Source organism: Pezoporus wallicus, unplaced genomic scaffold, assembly GCF_028554395.1.
Source record: "Pezoporus wallicus isolate ANWC-B61680 ecotype Strahan unplaced genomic scaffold, APGP_CSIRO_Pwel_v1 contig_3815, whole genome shotgun sequence".
In the NCBI taxonomy this organism is placed as follows: domain Eukaryota; kingdom Metazoa; phylum Chordata; class Aves; order Psittaciformes; family Psittacidae; genus Pezoporus; species Pezoporus wallicus.
Window position 1 is genome coordinate 477,352 of NW_026637911.1, and position 18,244 is coordinate 495,595.

The 18,244-nt window shown below is 42.5% G+C and overlaps 1 protein-coding gene across 4 annotated transcripts in view; it reads left to right on the forward strand.

The window, feature by feature from the left end:
* Window positions 1-5,465: 5,465 nt before the first annotated feature.
* Window positions 5,466-18,244, forward strand: part of SYBU (syntabulin) — a 47,940-nt gene continuing 35,161 nt past the window's right edge. For 2 of the 4 annotated variants that reach the window (XM_057408186.1, XM_057408184.1), the window contains exons 1-2: window positions 5,466-5,625; window positions 5,773-5,962. In XM_057408186.1, coding sequence (XP_057264169.1) covers window positions 5,599-5,625; window positions 5,773-5,962 — 217 coding nt within the window. In that variant the 5' untranslated portion in view covers window positions 5,466-5,598. The remainder of the gene's footprint in view (window positions 5,626-5,772; window positions 5,963-18,244) is intronic. The other 2 variants (XM_057408187.1, XM_057408185.1) reach the window with 1 other exon arrangement.

An 18,244-nucleotide genomic window follows, 5' to 3' on the forward strand; every position in this document is an offset into this window, starting at 1 on the left:
CTGTTCACTTTACCTAATGAGTCTTTCTCATGGGATATTCTTCCTATAAAGACAGCCTGATAGCTATTAGTTTTATTTTTAACCTCCAATTTGTGTTGCCAGAATCTCAAATTATTTATTCTCCTTTTTTGCCCAAGACCAACACAAAGCAATGCTTCCCTTTTGCCCTTTTATATATGTAATAATGATATTCATAGTCTTCTTATCTTTCTCTTATTTTCCAGTATTTCATAAATATGGTAAGAAAATTTTCCAGTTAATTCTCTGAAGATCTCTATGTAAACTATTGTTATGAAAATGCTTAGCTCCAGCTGTTGTTCTTTTTAGCATTTGTGAAATGTTTCAGTGAGATCTGCTGATATGTTATACAACCCATCCGAATAGAAAAACAGGATCAACACATTTGACAAGCAAACTAGAGGGTGTTATTCTGTTTGGAGAATTAGAACTCATTTGAACCAAGGCCAGTCAGAATAATTGAATCAAAGATCATTGAATCATAGAATAGTTGGAAGGGACATTAAAGTTCATCCAGTCCCAATCCCCTGCCATGGGCAGGGACACCTTCCACTACATCAGGTTGCTCCAAGCCCTGTCCAACCTGGCCTTGAACTCTGCCAAGGATGGGGCAGCCACAGTTTCTGTAGGCAGTCTGTTCACAGGGGTAATGAGATCTGCATAAGATCTCAATCTCCCCTCTGTCAGTTTAAAGCCATTCCCCCTCATCCTGTTATTACCTGCCCTTGTAAAAAGCCCCTCTCCAGATTTCTTGTAGCCCCCTTTAGGCACTGGAAGCTGCTCTGAGCCTTCTCCAGATTTCTTGTAGCCCCTCTCCAGATTTCTTGTAGCCCCGTTTAGGCACTGGAAGCTCCTCAGAGCCTTCTCTTCTCCAGGCTGAACAGCCCCAGCTCTCTCAGCCTGTCTCCAGAGCTCAGCTGCCCTGAGCATCTTCCTGGACTCCTCTGGACTCGTTCCAACAGCTCCACTTCCCTCTTGTGTTGAGGGCATCAGAGCTGAATGCAGCACTGCAGGTGGGGTCTCACAAGAGCAGAGTAGAGGGGCAAAATCAACTCCCATGACCTGCTGGCCACATTCCTTTTGATGCAGCCCAGCTTATGGTTGGCTTTCTGGACCACAAGTGCACAATGCCGGCTCTGGTCCAGTTTTTAATCCACCAATATTCTCAAGTCCTTTGCAGGGCTTCCCTCAATCCATTCATCCCCCAGCCTGCACTGATATTGGGGACTTGACCCATGTGCAGGTCTGTCTTTGCATTTGGATTTTAATTCTCCCGCACACCTGGTTTCTAAAGCAGAAAAATATTAATTTTCCACCACCAATGAAAAATAAGAAATACACAAGTAACATTCTTAAGTATAAAATCATAAGCATGTAATATTCAATGAATATCTATTTGTTTCATCTTTTTATTTTCTCTTATGCTGATTTTTCATCTATAATCTTTATGCAAAAGTCTTTTGAATCTGACATTTTAAATGTAGACTTGTAATCTTTTAATTCTCCATGTTTATTTTTTCCACTGTTTCTACCTGTCCTATCCCTACTAACATACTGATACACACAATTGCAAATGAATGTATACTTGGCAACACTTTTCACTGTGCTTGCTCACCTACATATTAACCACTTGGTTACAAAGCAGATGTTTAAAGATCTCCAAGTCAATTTGTGTTAATATTGACAATCTGCAGTATTTCCTTCATTTTCCCCAGCTTGACAGGCTTTCACAATCTTCCCAACATTTCCTCATCTCCAAACTCTGAAAACCTGATTTCAACATCATTCTCATGTTTTGGGTAGGAAGAAAAGGTCAAAGCATCATAGGCCTCAGCTGACAAAGTACAGATGCTCTCTAGGTCACAGACAGAAGCATTATCAGCTATGTGCCTGCATTAATGAGATCACACAGCATCAGGATTACAGGGCCCAGCTCTGCACTCTGCCCCTTTCAGCATTCCTGTGACCTCAGAGGGGGACACAATTCAAAACCCAAACTTGGCCTACAGCCCTGAAGCAGTATAAGGCATTGTCTGCAGTTTTTTAATCTGTGAAAGCCCAGTTCCAAACCTAAAAGGAAAAATTTAGCCATCTGAAATTGAACTTAGACAGATGTAGGTACCAAAACTCTCCAAACCAAAATACCTTTGAAAGAAAGATGCCCAACCCTACTGAACATAAGGTTACAAAACGCCTCTTGGGTTTTCATCCCAAATGTCCACAAGTGCTTTCACTGTTACAAAAACATGAAAGTGTCCTGGTCTGTGCAACAAGCCAGCCTGGTTTTGGACCAGGTGATAAACTGAGTGCAGAAGCACCCCACTGCCCCATAAAGCCAAGTTTTGCAAGTATACACAACACTACCAGATGATCACAGTATAAAGACAGGCGAGGCGCACGAGGTGGCTGTTTAGTAGGAATACACATCAGGCAGGAATCATTGTTCAGCCTTTTAGTTATTACACCAAGGAAAAAAGGAAAAAAAGTAGAAGTTGCACTGCTTTTGCCACCTGGGGAGACTGCAGCCTCTGACTTCCTAGAAGTGCTGTGTTCATCCACTGTAAGGGGCTGGTCTAAAGTAAAGTGAGAAAGGAAAGGAAGCCTTCCTGCTGAAGTGGAACTACATCACAGAAAAGATGGAAAATTCATGGAATCAGAAAGGCCTTATACAAGGCTGTACCACGGAGAAGGTCTCAACTGAAACTTGGTCTCTCCAGGCAGCATGAATAAACCTCTTGTGCTGAAGGGTGCAAAGGTACCCTAGTATGTACTACTGAGCTCTAATCCATTCTCCTGGGTACAGTATTGCTTTTGCTTGTTCTTCTGAAGTTCCAATTCTGACCAGAGGTATTTGGGTACTTAACTGCAGTGCTGAGACCTTTACTGGACTTTTCCACTCTTGTTATTCTGACAGCTCATGAGCAAAAATATTGGACTGCAAGAAAGCAAAGTGGAAAACAGCATTAGCAGGTGTCTAGAAACAATGCACCATCAGATGGAGCAAATGAACGTATGAAAACAAATTCCACAGAAAGCTTTGCAAAAACATCAGGTGAAGCTTTTCCTTTGGTAGGTCAGTTGCAGTAGGAAGCAAAAATGCGTTGAGTTCCTTGTGTCTCTGCTAAAGGACACTGCTAACTGCTGGCTAGCAACACTCTGTGATTGAGAGCCCCATTCTCCCTCACACTGAGATGGTTCAGAAGCAGCAGCAAAACAGGAGCAGAGACAACAGCAAAATGTGCTCAATGACCAGCTGTAATTCACCCCATACCCTCTCCTTGCAACTACTTCTGGAAAAGCGCTCCATCTGAGTGAAGATCAGAGTAGCAAAGCCTGGAATAAGAACTGCTTCATTTACCTTGCTCCCTGTTCAGGAAAGCAAAAGGTCTAACCCAAGGGCCTGGCCCAGAGCCCAGATTTCCCTGGCAGTTCCCAGAGTCCAGTGCTTGAGCTGAATCTGCATCCTGCTGTGGCTTCCTGAAGAGCTGTTATTTGCGAGGAGGGAGCAGAGAAAGAAAAGCCTAGGAAGATACTGTGTTCTGTAGGTTTTCTGAGGCCCTTATCAATGTACATTTTTCCTTTCCACAGCAAACACAGGTATGGTCAGAGTTACATACTGGTTATGAAAATTAGCTTTATAGGTAATGCAGCAATAGTGTTGGTTTGTAAAAGGCATCAGGAGGAGTATTAGGAGTGGTATCATGGGATCATGTCAAGTATGTGTTTCTCCCTATACTGATGATTAACCAGTGCACAGTAAAAATATTTTAATAAGCTGAGAATTGACTTAATTCCTCAATATTTATTTGATATACATGGATTGTAGGGGGGGGAAATGTTTGCCTGAAAGTTAATGATTGTTTCATGATTTATGACAAGGCTATAAATCTCTATGCAAAGAGGAGATCAAAGGGAATCACATCCCATTATGAATCCTGAGACAACCTGAAGCCTTCCGTTTTCATGTCTTGTCTCTGAACAAGGCAAAAATTTGAGCTTGAAATGGAAAAAAGATAAAGCAGGCTCCAGCAACTGAATCATCACCATCCGCTCCGGAGAGGAGTTACTATGGCAATGGCAGTGCTACTGCACAGCTTCTCCTTACTCATTCTACAAGTATGACAGCAAACATATGTGGGAAATGTCCACCTCACACGTGTGGCTCGCAGGATTGGCCCATGGGCTCCAGGGTCCAGTTCCTGCAGAGAGGAAGAGCAAATTCCCATAATTAAAGTAGGTGACTTGCAGTTTTCCATGGAAACAGTCTTGGGGCAGGACCTAGGATTCTTCCTGCTCTTCTGTGCCTCAGGAAGGTGTATTCCAGTGCTTAGAGGGTGTCTTATGAGCACAGAGAATCTTTAATTCAGGGATTCTATGCTATTTTTTTTCAGCTGTAACTACCTCACTTCTCTGAATTATAGATGTCTTGACACCACCAGGGAGGATGGTATCATCTTTTTGGCAGAGCATAGCTTGGAGCTCTACATAAGTAATGGACCTAGTCCTGATGCCAACTTAATAAATTAGTAATTATATCTCTTTGTATATGCAACAATCAGTGTGTCGGTACTCACCAGTGTCCTCTTTCTTCTTCGAGGACCAGATGAATGCATCACCTTTCCTATTACTGATGGTATGTTCTCTGTACTGCACATAAAGGACACATTTGCTCTTAATTATTTGCGAGACAGTATTTAATATTTACTCTCTAATAGCAAGCAGAAGTTCCCCACAGGAATTGGGGCCCTTTGTAGGAAGCATACATGCAAAGGAAACCTTTGCCCAAAAATATTACTGCTGAAAGTACAGTTTCTGCAAGCTCATTAAGTCCTACAAGCAGACATTTATGTGGAACCCCAAATGAGCTTCACACTGAGAATTTCTTCATCGTTTTTGTGGAAAAGAAGTCCTTTTCACCCATTGCGTGATGTGCACACAGCTCAGATCGCAGCCTTGATAATAAATGCATGCCTTTTAAGTAGAGCCACTCTGGGGAGCAGATGAAGAAGGTTAACACATGTGCATTAATCAATAGGAGGGTCAACAACAATTATCACAGTGAGAGGTAAAAGAGATGCTACAACAATAAAATACACTATGCCATGCACCGAGGAGCAAGTACAGTTTTACATCGCTACATTTTCCATCAAAAGGTGGTGTTGAGAGAACATCTGACACATTTTGCTACTTACACAGCTATGCATCCATCATATTTGTACCGGTAACATCTACCCCGTTATGTGTCTGCTTCATGCCTCACCCTGAAACCTCCATCACGGCACTTCCTATAACATATCCATGCTCCCCACGCCCTCCTGCACCCAGGGCAGAGTCCCCCCTCGGTTCTGCCCGCTCTGGGAGGCTCCGAAGCGATGCTGCTGCCCACTGGGATACCCGCGGCCCCGCTCCCGCATCTCGGGGCGGGAGGCAGCGGCAGCACCACGTGTCGGGGCGGGGAGCGGTGGGGCCGAGCCGGCCTCCACCAGCCGCCAGCGACGCAGCGGCAGCGGCCCCGGCTGAGCGCATCCCTTCTCGCCCATGCCAGGTGCCCTTTCCCGGGTGCGACGTGACTGAGGAGCGATGGGGCCTCTGCGGGAGAGCAGCAAGGTGAGGAGACGGGGATGGCTGCGGGGACCGGGCGGATGCGGGGACGGACGAGCGGCAGGGGCAGGCAAACCCCGGCCCCCCCGCTCGTCCGGAGCCTGCCTGGATGGTGGAAGGAGGAGGGTGAATCCCAGAGTGTCCCTTCCCAAGCAGGAGCAGAAGACTCAGCTGGAGAAGGAGGTGTCCCGCAGCCGCATCCCCCGCCTGGTCCTCCGCCCGCAGCAGAAGACATCCCCCGCTTCCGAGTCACCCTTTTCGGAAGAGGAAAGCCGGGAATTCAACCCGCCCAGTTCCTCCGGGGGTTCCCGCAGGACCGTCAGCAGCAACAGCTTCTGCTCAGGTACCGCAGAGGGATCCTCCCCTACTCTCCCGGCCTCAGTGCTCACCCAGCACCCTGGCCCCGAGATTTGCTGTCACCCCTGGATGCAGCATCTGTGTGTCAGGCTCGTACTGAGCCCTGATGAGCATCCTGCTTTGCCGATGAAGAAGGGCAACCATTGATTTTTCCAGCATCTGTTCTTTTAATACATGCCCATAAGCGACACCAGATGTTTCCATTTTGAGTTCCGCTATCCACTGCTAAAAAGTTGGCAGTTTTACTGCGGCAAAATAGTTGCTTTAAAGAGAAAGATTTGCCTTAAAAACTGCAGCATGGGGTTGAGGCATCTGAAAAGCCCCTGAGTCAGTGTGTAAAACAGGGGAGTTGCTACTACAGGTATCAGATATAGGTCAACTACTGCAATTCCTTTTTGTTTTGTGATAATGATTGTGCATGAATCGGAACTAAATATGTAGGTGAAGTTTTCACTGTCAAAGTGAATTGAGTTTTGTTTATTTGAGCAGCGAGGCTTCTCCTGGCAAGCCTGTCACTAGAGCTGGGCATGTCTTCTCTACAGAAAGGGCAATGTCTGAAGTAAATTACTATTTTCCAATTGTAGACCACAAAAGTGTCATTTGCTTTTCAACATAAGTATAACCCTTTACCTCAGGGACAGCTTGAAACCAGATATTTTATGTTACATATTTGTCCTGTGTAGAGTTCAGCACAATTCAAATGCCTCGACTAGCAGTGAATGACTCAGATTCCTACTAGTGGTGAGCAGTCTTTTAACTGTTCACCATGTAGGACATTATGCATGTGGATAACAGCATGGAAGGTCACAGCATGAGCACCTTGGGTTCGGTATGTGTGTGGTAACTTTAAACATATTTTGGAGACTAAACATTTTGTTTTAATAGGGTTGGTTTTTTTTGGAGAGCCTAATATTCTCAGTCTAACTAAAAATCTGAATCAAAAATCTGAAGTATTTTTGTAATAGTTAATATCAGAGCAAGTTCCTAAACTTCCTTTTTGCTTATTCATAAGGTATTTCAGGTACCAAAGGCTTTCCTGAGAACAGCCATAAACATTCATATTTATCTTTGTCTCCACTACAGGGGATCAGATTATTGGTTTCAATTCCTTTAATGAAAAGCAGTGTATTTAACACTATGTACAAGAACAGTCAGTTTTCCTAGATGAGAAACACACGATTCATGTTAGAGTCTAGCTTGGGCAGACTTTGCAATTCAGGCTCACTGGAATGATCTATTTGGTTATTGTTTAATGAACAATGCAAAATGTTAAGCAAACAACACAGTACTGTAGGACCAGTGAAGTCTTTTTCCCATGTCTTTGGAATTTCTCCACCTTACCTTGCATGGGTTTGCTGTTACAAAGAAGTAAAATCTTTTGACGCTTTCTAGAAATGCATTATTTTTATGATGTCTACCAAATGGCTGCTTCTTATCCTGACTTTCTTCCCCTGTGTGTTGACAAGCTTTTCATCCTGGTTACTGACATTCTTTTTCATATCTTTTGGGTCTGTATTGTGTTCTTCAGATCTCTTCAGCACAGAGCTGCCCAGGGATACCCTTGCTGTCCCACTGCACTATGTGTGTTGTCTGGAGGCCCTGCAGAGCTTTGTATTTGCTCTGGGTGTGGCTGATCTCATGGCTGGACAGTTTTAAGGCACCTTTCACAGAGGTTTCAGGAGTGCAGTGCTGTTGCAAATGCTCCTGTTTATATTTCCTGTATTCATCTTCTATTCTTCCATGAATACTGCATTGATACAGTTTGCTTTTCTTTCCCATGCTGAGTGCTCTGCTGCCTGCAGCACCCATACTACCCCATTTGACTGCTGAGCCTTCAAACCTTTCACAGCCAAGGATCAGCCAAGGCCCTGTGCTTCATCCTAGTACATGGGGTCTTGTTGATCGATCGGTTTGATGCATTTTTCACTGTAGTGTAGGTATGATGACAAAAGTAATTGACTTATCTCCTCTGTCTCTAGTGTCTCTTCCCTATCTTCCTTATAAAATCCTTCTTCGTCATAATATGTATAATTCAGATAGATTGAAATTCCCAGCAGCAGCAGGTGGCTGCTCATTCCTGTTTCTGGGGAGGGGATGGCAAAGAGCTGCGTGGGGAGGGGAGTGAAGCAGCCTCTCACCTGCCTCTCCTGGTGCTTCATCTTAATGGAGAAGTGGCATGTGCAGAAAGTATATTTAAAATTACCAAGTAATACATTTGGAAGAGGGGAGCAGATGGATAATGTGAATGACAGTCTGATGGCAGTATGAAAAAGCTCATGAGCATTTAGATAAATCCCTTTTGTATAAGTTCTTTGGAGCATTAAACTTCAAAAGGTTCTTTATAAGACTCTATGACTTGACACCTAGAATAATTCCTTTCCTCTTCCTTAGCAAGCTGCTCTCTGCCTTTCTTCCCTTATCATTGACACTAAGTGGTTATGATCGGTAGATTTCTTTTTCCCCTTCTCCATTTAAAAATGTATTTCCTGCTTGATTCCCTAGGGCTTATGAGGTTGTCTATTTTCCCTGTGTGCTTACATTGGTCACAACACATAAGTGAAGGCTTGGAGTTCTTGTTTTTCTCTAAGTGAGAGCAGCAGGGCCTTCTAGGTATCATTAATGTTGGTTTAGGTGGAGGGAGCCTTTGGGAACTGCGGCAGTGCAAAAAAATACCACTTGGCAACAGACATGAGACACTTGGGTTTAGTTCTTAGTTTCTTTTGAAGAAGTTAGCTCTGGCTGAAGTAATTCATGTGATCAGCTCCCTTTGTCTTGGGTGACTGGGTCAGAGGCTCACTTGACCCTGTCAGTCAGTTATTTGCAACTGACTGTGTTAGTTTTGCTTTGTAAGTCTGTATGAAACATGATGAGGCTGTTAATCTTACCTGATATTCTTGACGAAACATGTTTTGAATATCCTTTTTTTCTGCCAAGTGAACACGGATGCTCTCTGGATGTTGTATAGGCAAGCTGAGCCTTTGTATCAGTATTCACTGTTCGCAATCCTTCCATAAAATCCTAGTGCACCTGGGGTCCTGTTTGTCATTTGATATGGGAGCACTTCTCTACCCGCAGCCGTTGCCCTCCTTTGGCTTGGATGTCAGCCACAGAGCTTGTGTGATGTCAAACCATGAACAAACGCTCTCAGCAGCTTCTGGCACGGCTCCTACCAAGCACTTGTCCGTGTCACGCGTGTTTTCCTCATTAGTTGCACTTGGCTCCAAGTGGCTCTGTGCACTTACTTACCTTCTCAGTTGGGTGGAGAGCACAATTTAAGCATCAAGAACAAACCATCCACTTGTGGGCCTGTGGCAGAGCGGCTGCTGGGCTGCCTTTGGTAAGTCCAGCTGCAGTATTTGACTCATAAGAAATAAGATGCTTAGGGCAGGGCATTATCCTTGATTTCTATGTACACATCCTTTGGATACCAAGCCAGCTGTGCATTGTATCAGAGGCAGTCTGGACATGCCAAGCTCAGAAACTTCTGTTTAGCTTTTCATTGTAAAAGGAAGTTAGTTTGGGATCTGCTTTTTTCCTAGTTTCTGCTGCTGAATAGCTCAGCTTTTAAATTTCTCCTTATGAAGAAGACTTGTTACAAGCTACCTTCATAACGAAGCCCAAGGTTTCCTCCAGCTTTTCTTAAGAAGCCAGCTGCCAGAATTTCTGTAGGTAATGCAGCACTGCTTTGTTAACTGAGATGCAGCTTTGCAGGAAGCAGCTTTGCATTTAATAATCAGTTCAGCAAAAGACTTTGTGAGCAAAGGAACCTGTTTTATACCCACAGCAAATGGTTTCTCTTCGGCTTACCTGCAAACCACCTCTTTAACTGGACTGCATAGTACTACAGGCTATTGAAAACCAGTAGTGTCTGCGCACGTGGATGATTGTGACTTAGTACAGCAGTTTTCCAAAATAGGAGTTGAAGGTTCCATTTTGCTTTTCCTTTCAAATTTCGAGATCTGGGTTCACTGCTTATTCCGTATCTTGTTCTTTTCTGGTACAATAACTTTTTGAAAATCTTGTTCTTCTGTGTGGCACAGTAACTATGCTCCTGTACTGAGGCTGCACTGTAAGCCCTGGGGTGCAGGCAAGAAACTCTGCATTACCATTCCCTGCTTCTGTGCACGGTCCGCTTGAACTCAAGAGATTATTTGCCAGTTGACCCAGCTGGTGATGGATGCTGGGGCTGAGTTCACACCACCTATGTCAAAAAAAGCATGTAAGCTTTTGGCAGGTTTACTGAAGTCCATGTGAATGCACGACTCATATTGGTAGTCACAGAGAAGAAGAGAACGGTTGAATGGGTGTTAATGGACAAAAAGCTGTATATTCTGGAACTGTGGTAAATAATTTCTTTGTTAAAGCATTGAAGCAGGTTGCACTGTAACCATCTAGCCTTGGAGGCTACATTATTAAAGTGCGTGTACTTAAACATGTATTTTTGAACAGAAAAACAGAGAGGAAAACAAATGTTCAGTATTTTATCAAGTCAACAGAATGAGGCCAAAGAGTTGATATAAATTACTGAAAATACTCTTCTTACTTGTGTGTATTTATAGGTATGTATAATGTATGTATTATTATACAGAAACCATGGGCTCTCCCATTCTTGTTGCTTGTTATAAGAAAAAAATATTTCATTTAAATAGTTCCTTTCTTTTATTCGTTGCTCTTTTTCAGTCTTAGTTACTGAATCAGAGATAGGCTTAAAAGTGCTCAAGTATGTGATACGGAAAGTTAGCTTCTCTTCCCTGCAGTCCTTTATGTTGTGCTTTTACAGGGTATTTTTGCCATTATTTGAAAGGTACGAAGCGGAGGTGTTCTCCAGAGCATTTACTTGCAGCACTCTCTTTAATGCAGCTCAGGATCACTGTGATACTAATTTACAACAGCGTTGAAACAAAATCTGCTTGCAAATATGCACGGATGGCCTTTGCATAGGGGCCACACTGTAACATGCTTCCTTTTCTCACTGCTGCTTCCCTGGAGAATTTCCTACTGAGCTGGCTTAAGTGCAATAATTTATTATTGCTTCATACTGTTAACCACTAGTTCTTTTTCTGTGGCTCAAGATCTGTTCCAAACATGGAAATGAGCAAAGTGCCTAGGTACTAAAGAGTGAAGCCTGCTGGTTCCTAAGCTTTTGGCCTTTCCCTGCTTCCTTTTCAACTTCACTATTTATTCCCTCTTACTAAGTAACAGTCTTTTTGTTTCTGTGCCACATAAAAACATCTGGAAGCCAAAATATTTGACCTTTTGAATCCTTGTTGTCACCTTTTTATTTATCTGTCAGCACTGTGAACCTTTAAAGCCTGACCTGAGCCTCCTGAGCCAGTAGAAGAGTTCCTGTTCTCTCTGGCACATTTTGGATGTTGTCCTGAAAACACTCAGTACCTCACCCTTTCTACCACCCTGCTTGTCGCAGCTTGCTGTGTGCTACGGCCTGAATTCTAAACTGCAATGTGTATTTTCTTTGCCACCAACGTGTAATCTAATGCTTTTGTTATAAAGTGCTTTTCATACAGTTTTCTATTCTCATGCATATTGAAGAACATCACAACTTGTAGCAAGACTGAAACTTCAATTACAAGTCTTTGGTTTATTTTTTACTAAAAGAGAATCTTGATGTTTTAAAAGAAATCCTACATGACATGTTTTAACCCTACACTTATAGGGTTAAGATATGTCCTTGAAATTCTGGAACAGTATTTTGATGTGTACACATCACCAGATACAGTGGGTGGGTTCTGTGTGTGGTAATGCTGAGTGCCAGTCTGGGCCTGGGGGAAGTTAACAAAAACAGAAAAATAGGAGTACAACAGCAATGGCTAGAATATATGTGGTTTCCTTCCATTAGAAGATAAACAGTACAACATTGTGAGGTGATGTTGAAGCTGTGAAGGTCACAGTTATGCTGTCAGCCATGGAGGCAGAGCTGTGTGAGAGCAAGGGGCTGTAGTATGTTGTACCATTTGAAGAACAGGTACAAATTTCTATGTGGTCTACTGAAGATTTTTATTTCCAAAAATGCTACCTTTAAAATTAGATAATGTATAATTTCTTCCTTTAATGCATAATGAAATTAAACATATAAAAACACACACGTAGAAATCCACCTGTATATACACATGTATTTCACATAGAGTTAATATTAAATGCGTAATCTTTCTTAGACTGGATGTAGTCAAGGCTTTCCCACCAGAGGCAGCAGCAGTGGTTCCACTTCCAGCTACTGTCCTCAGAAAAGGTTAGTGAGGTCTACTAAAGTGCTTAAAAAACCCTATCAAACATCCAAGACTCTGTCTCTTTTTCAGACCCTTTCCTGTCCTCAGCTTTAGTTAAAACTTTTCGTTATAATTTTCAAATAATTTTCAGTCCTCTATCATCTTAAAACACTTGTCCAAATGTTACCTGTGATGTGATGTGATATCAAAACACAAGGAGCTGTGTTATTGGTGACCACAGCTCTCTCCTACTAACAGTACTGTTTTTATTGATGTTTTTACTAGTAAGCCTTTATGCTTTTGTTCCGTAATACTTCTACCATTAGTGGTGCTATAAATGTAATGACAAGGCCAGTAAGCCACAATACAGTCATCTTTTTCAGATGCTTTCCCAGAACTCACATCAGTTCTGCCTGTTAGTGAAATGTTCAAATAGAAGGAAGATTAGATTTACTGCCAAAGTCCATTAAAATTTGTTGCTTCAGTGTAACTTATCTTTTGTATAGTCAAGATGTCAAGAGCGGATACCTTTAAGGACATGTTTATGGGAAATAAGGAACAAGGAATAAGAAATTTTCCCAAGGAAGTGGTGAATGCTCCACCCGTCACAGCATTCAAGGTCAGGCTGGACAGGGGTTGGAGCAACCTGGTCTACTGGAACGTGTTCCTGTCCATGGGGTTAGAACTAGATTATCTTAAAGTCCTTTCCAACTTAAACCATTCTATGATTCTGTGATTAACTACTTGCCCAAGCTGTAGGAGCAGGTCAGCCTATCTTCTCTCACCTTCCTCTCCCCTCTTATACATAATTTGAGCATGTCACCATTTGTGGCATGCTTTGAGTGATCAGTGAGCAGTTTCCATACTAAATTTTCAGTAGTGACCATTAGTGTTCAGCCTATGGGTTTGATGGAAGCAAGGTCAAAGTGGCTGGTGAGAAAGAGGTGTAAAAGTTACCTGTATATTAATGACAGGAAACACAGCAACAATCAAAAGGAGTTGAAGATGTTTAATTTTACCTGCTCCTGTTACCCCACTGCCCACTTTGGAGATAGATCCCTTATTTCAGCCCATTTCTGGGCAGGTGAAGAGGTCTTCATCTCCTCCCATCAGAGTTGTCAGCGGGGTTTTGGAGGAGCCTGCAGGTCTGTGGGAAATACTTATGTCACTACTGGGTTAAATTTTATAACTAGAACATTAAAATCAATAGTTCCAGCTTGAACAGGGAAAACCAGACTGGTTCCCAGCTGTGGAGTATCTAAAAAATGTCAAGGAAAAGAATGATCCTATGCGTGTAGGTTGTACAGTACCTCTGGAGATCATTTCATCCAGCCACCTTTGTGCAGAAGGACTCTCTCCAGTACTACATCACGTCAGCCATGGCTTTGTCTATCCGAGTCTGGAAAATCTTCAAGGACAAGAGTTGGCACAGCTTCTCAAGGTAACTTCAAGGAGCAATGGAGCTGCTAGCCTGCCTTCTTTCTCAGGCAAAATGGAGCATGCTTAATTTAAGTTCTGTCTGCAGAGACACGGAGATTAAATGTGGAATTAATTTGCTTAGCAGAATTTCATGTAAGTAGGCCTCCTCTATTTTTCCTGTCAGGGCTATAGTTTTGGTGGCTTTTCTACTCTGCTTTAGTGTGCTTGACTTTTGGTAAGACACGTGCCTCACAACCACATGATATTCTGATGAATTTTATTAAACACTAACCCCAACAGTTCTTCAAAATAGCTGTAAAATGAGTTTAGAATTGATCAGATGGACCAAAACCAGTAGCAGTTTAGGGCTCTGCTTTTAGTGAAGTTGTTAACTATTTTTTGTCAACAGCCTGCGTGACTTTGCAGGTTTGCAGCTGACAGATTGTTAGTAGCAAATGACTAATCTTTTAGTTATTTGTAGGTGGCAAAATGATGTGGGCAAGCGAGGGTGCCTCTAGAGAACCATACCATATAGTGATGAGATAGGTGTTAGACTCCTACCTGTTGAGAGCCTCATGGTGTTGATCTGAATATGTTCCACCTCTGTCTTTCTGTATGTACTACTCATTTTATACTACTGTGTTTTATCCTGCTGCTTTTACTGTGTTGTCCAGGTGTTCCAGAATGATGCTCTGAGTGTCCTCTTAGCACTCTTTTCTGACTGGATGGTGAGCCTTTACACCAACACTGGTTCAGCTGCCAGTCAGAAGAGTGGTTGCACTAGTCAATGAAGAGAGACGAGATCCTCCAGACAGTGACTCAGAGTAGTGGGATGAGTAAGCCTGAATTAGACTCTCCTCCTCCAGAGGAGCCTCATTCTCTCCAGTTAATACAGAATGAACTTTACAGGTGGAAGCTAGGTAATACATTCCCTTTGGTGTCTGTCAGGAACTCTCATTAATGCATAAAACACCCCTGTGGTAAAAGACAAAAGAAAAGCAAAGCATATAGGGTGTCAAAAAATGTGGAGCAGACAAACAGATTGGGAGATTAACCTAAAAAAATTCTGAAATACCCTTAGTGGTACCCTCACCACCAACAGCCAGCTCACAGTGTGCCATGCTTGCCAAGCCATGGTCACCCATCCCACATCATTCCTGGGATGAATTGAGTGAGAGTCAGGTAGAAGTCAGAAGACTATTTTTGCCCTGGTACACTAAGTATTTACTCATTCATGGGCCTTCATTAGAGGTCCATGTTTAATTCTAGAATCCACATTTCTTAGTGGAAATTCAAAATATGTACAGCCTGAACATTGGTCAAGGGAACCTTAAGAGGAGATGAAAGTGGGACAGTGAAGCGAAAATAAATAGGGGATGAACAGTTCAGACTCATAAAAGTGCATAACTAGATCTGGCAGCTAGGAATGAAAGTAGAAATAAGTCAGTGTCTTTTCAGAGAGAGCATCATTAATTATTTGGTGTATTACATAAGGTGGTTATTTATTCAGTATCCCTTGAAACCTTTAGGAAAAGGCAGCGTTTTTCCAAAGAAGGTTCTAAAGCGTATTCCAGTGAAATTTCTAACTCCTAAAGTGCCCAGAAAACCAGAGAAAATCATGTCACAATGTACGGCCTCAAAGTCTAGAACACCATTTTTGTCAGTTGTTAGAGTATTATTATCTTTAATGCTGCTGTTTACACTTTGACTTTACTATTTAAAAGTTAGTGCATGCAGAGTACTCTGAGCAACCTCCCTGACTGTTTGTTAGAGAAGACACTTGACTTTGAAACTTGGCAGACATGACTGATCTGGGAAAAGGGTTGGACATGGAGTTTCAGTGATGAAATCCAGCTGATGTTCAAAGGGAAAGTACTCCCAGAGCACTCTGAGAAGGCCACTGTGAAAAAAGACACTATGAATATTGCTAAGTAAACAATTCGTCTTATAATTTTTTTTTCCCTCTTGTGCAACTAAATAATATAGGCAATATCAGAAGTGATCTTGTGCTTTGAAATACTTTCACAGCAGTATTTGCCAGCTTTCTCTCTTCTGTCTTCCTGATGCTCATGTGCCTGAGAAGGTAAATCAGGTTTCTTTGTATTCCTGAGGAGTCTAGACCTGAAATCCTTACTGAGGCAAAAGTCTTGCCAAGTAGTAGGACTGAATCCATAACTGACCTTGCTGAAAACTACATTGCTATCCTGTCTTTCTATATTCATATAAGCAGAAAGTGAATACCATTGTGGGCTTATCTGCTCCTATTACCTTCCTCCTTTGGAGATAGATCTAATATCTCTGCCCATTTCTGGGCAGGTGGAGGTCCTCACCTCCTTCCATCAGAGTTGTCAGTAGGGTTTTGGAGGAGCCTGCAGGTCTGTGAGTAATACTGAAACCACACTGCACCCTTCCGCTTGCGGATGAGCAGCAAAGGTGTTCACTGCCGCAGTGAGCAGAATGTATGGTCAGGCTGTCTGCAGGGCAGAGGGAGTGTCAGTTTGGTGTGTGGTTAGGGTCCATAAGGAAGTTTGTTGCTCTCCTGTAGGGAGTTCACCTACAGTGTTAAATACCATTAAATAGCCTGTTAAGGCTTTGGTAGCAGAAAAGAATGAAGGTAATTTGGCAATTTGGCTCTCACTGAGCTGCTGGATACCACCTCAGGACTTTTTTTTGTGCCAGAATGGTGGGTTGCAGGTCAGATGGGAGGTGGATCCCCCAGACTATAGCTGAGCTTTGCTTGCCTTTGGTGGGGAGCACCAGCATTTATATGCAGCTGTTCCTGTGGTAGTAAACACTCTTGACACAGAAAACTGTCTCTCTGCACCTTGGCCTAGATTTGGACAGTTCTAATTTTGTTTATGTTTCTGTCTAATACTAGGTCGAAGGAGTAGAAGTTACACATTACACAGAAAATATAACAAACTATCAGAGGAGAGGGAATACAATAAAATCACTAATTTACTTAATTTGGAGAGGGAATGCTCACCTGCTTATTGGTGTATTTAAAGATCACAGGGGGTATAAGTAGAGAAGAGCTATGCTTCTTTGTGCCAGGCTCATTTCTTCCTTTAATAAATTCCCTATTGCAATGAAAGCTGATGTCCTTAAAGGTAAAATGAGAATGCATAGACATAACGTATGTGATCATAGTGTCAACAGTGTGATATCAGAGGTAATGGTGGCAGTATGGTAATTAAAACACTTGCATTTTAATGCTATTTTGTATGCTTTCTTTAGCTACCTCATTTCCTTATATCAGTCAGCTTTAAGTATCTGAGTTTTTTACTGCCCTAATTCTTAACACTGAAGTTTAGTTCTTCTGTTATTTAAAGGTTTTATCAGCTCCTGATGCTCTTCCAGGTAGCATATCTAGCTTTGAGTGTTATTTTTATATAAAGCCTCCCATATAAAACACGTCTATGAGGGCTGCAGAACCTGTGAAGGTATTGCAGTGGTTTTACTGGTGGAGAGATGAAGTAAACAGTTTGGTTTTTTTTTTTAAATGCAAAGTTTTGAAAATAATGCCACATAGAGAAAGAACTGAATGGAATGGTCACAATTAAAAATAAACTGCATGAAGCTTCACTTTTCAGAATATATTTATAATTAAAATGTTTGTGTGCTTCTGAAGAGCAGATGAGTTGGACAAAGCTAAAGGAGCTGCTTAAACGCAGTTCAGAAGCTCACTCAGCATGCTGATCCATTGCCCTGGAGGTGGCATTCATTCAGCCTGCAACAGAGACTCTGAACCCTTGAAAAAAGGAAATGGGTGCTGATCTGGGAGGAAACTGCTGCCTGCTCTTTTCTTTGTATTCATTTATACAGTGATGTTGATGGGAATGGAAAGGATAAAAAGTAAACTAAAATGCAGACAGCAATCCTGCTTTAGTCAGGAAGAATGTGGGGATGAGCTGAAAACCTTATTAGCTATCTTCTCTTTCATTTTCCTAGGGACCAATTCTGAAGGCAGCAGCAAGATGGCAAAAGGAGATGCTTGTAGGTTTAATTGAGCTGATGTGAAGGAACGAAATACAATGAAGTTGTATTAGGTGCTTTGCAGCATTACTGCCCTTTGTGCCTTGGGAGATAATCCTGGCAGTAGGCAGGGCTGCCCCACAGCATGGCTGGCATTTTGCAGAGGCCTGGCCAGCAACACCTCAGACTGCTGGCTGACGATACATGCTAAGGCATAAAACATGAATTGAGTGGTCAACACCTACAGGTACCTTGCTCAGTATTGGAGGCAGAATGCGGAGAAGTAAGAAGCAGAACATTGGAGCAAATAGCTGGCCAGGAAAACTGGTTTCCATGAAAGGATGAGGTTGTTTTACTGTACTGAGGGAACAGCTGCTTTTCCCTGAAGAGGAGAGGTGGGCAGGGAAGGAGTCAGGTAGTTATAGGCTATCCCTTTTGTCTCATAAATGTGCAGTCATATACTGACTTTTTGAGCAATCTGCCCATGCAGAGCTCATTGCAAGATCAGGCTTGACCTGAATTATGAACAGGGTGGAAGTGATAAGTGCAATATGGTCATGCAAATCTTTTGGCTCAGTTGCTGGTACTTCTTTGAGTTTCATGTTAGGTAAAGAGACTGCACTGACAGCAGGGTGCAGTTGCATAATTAA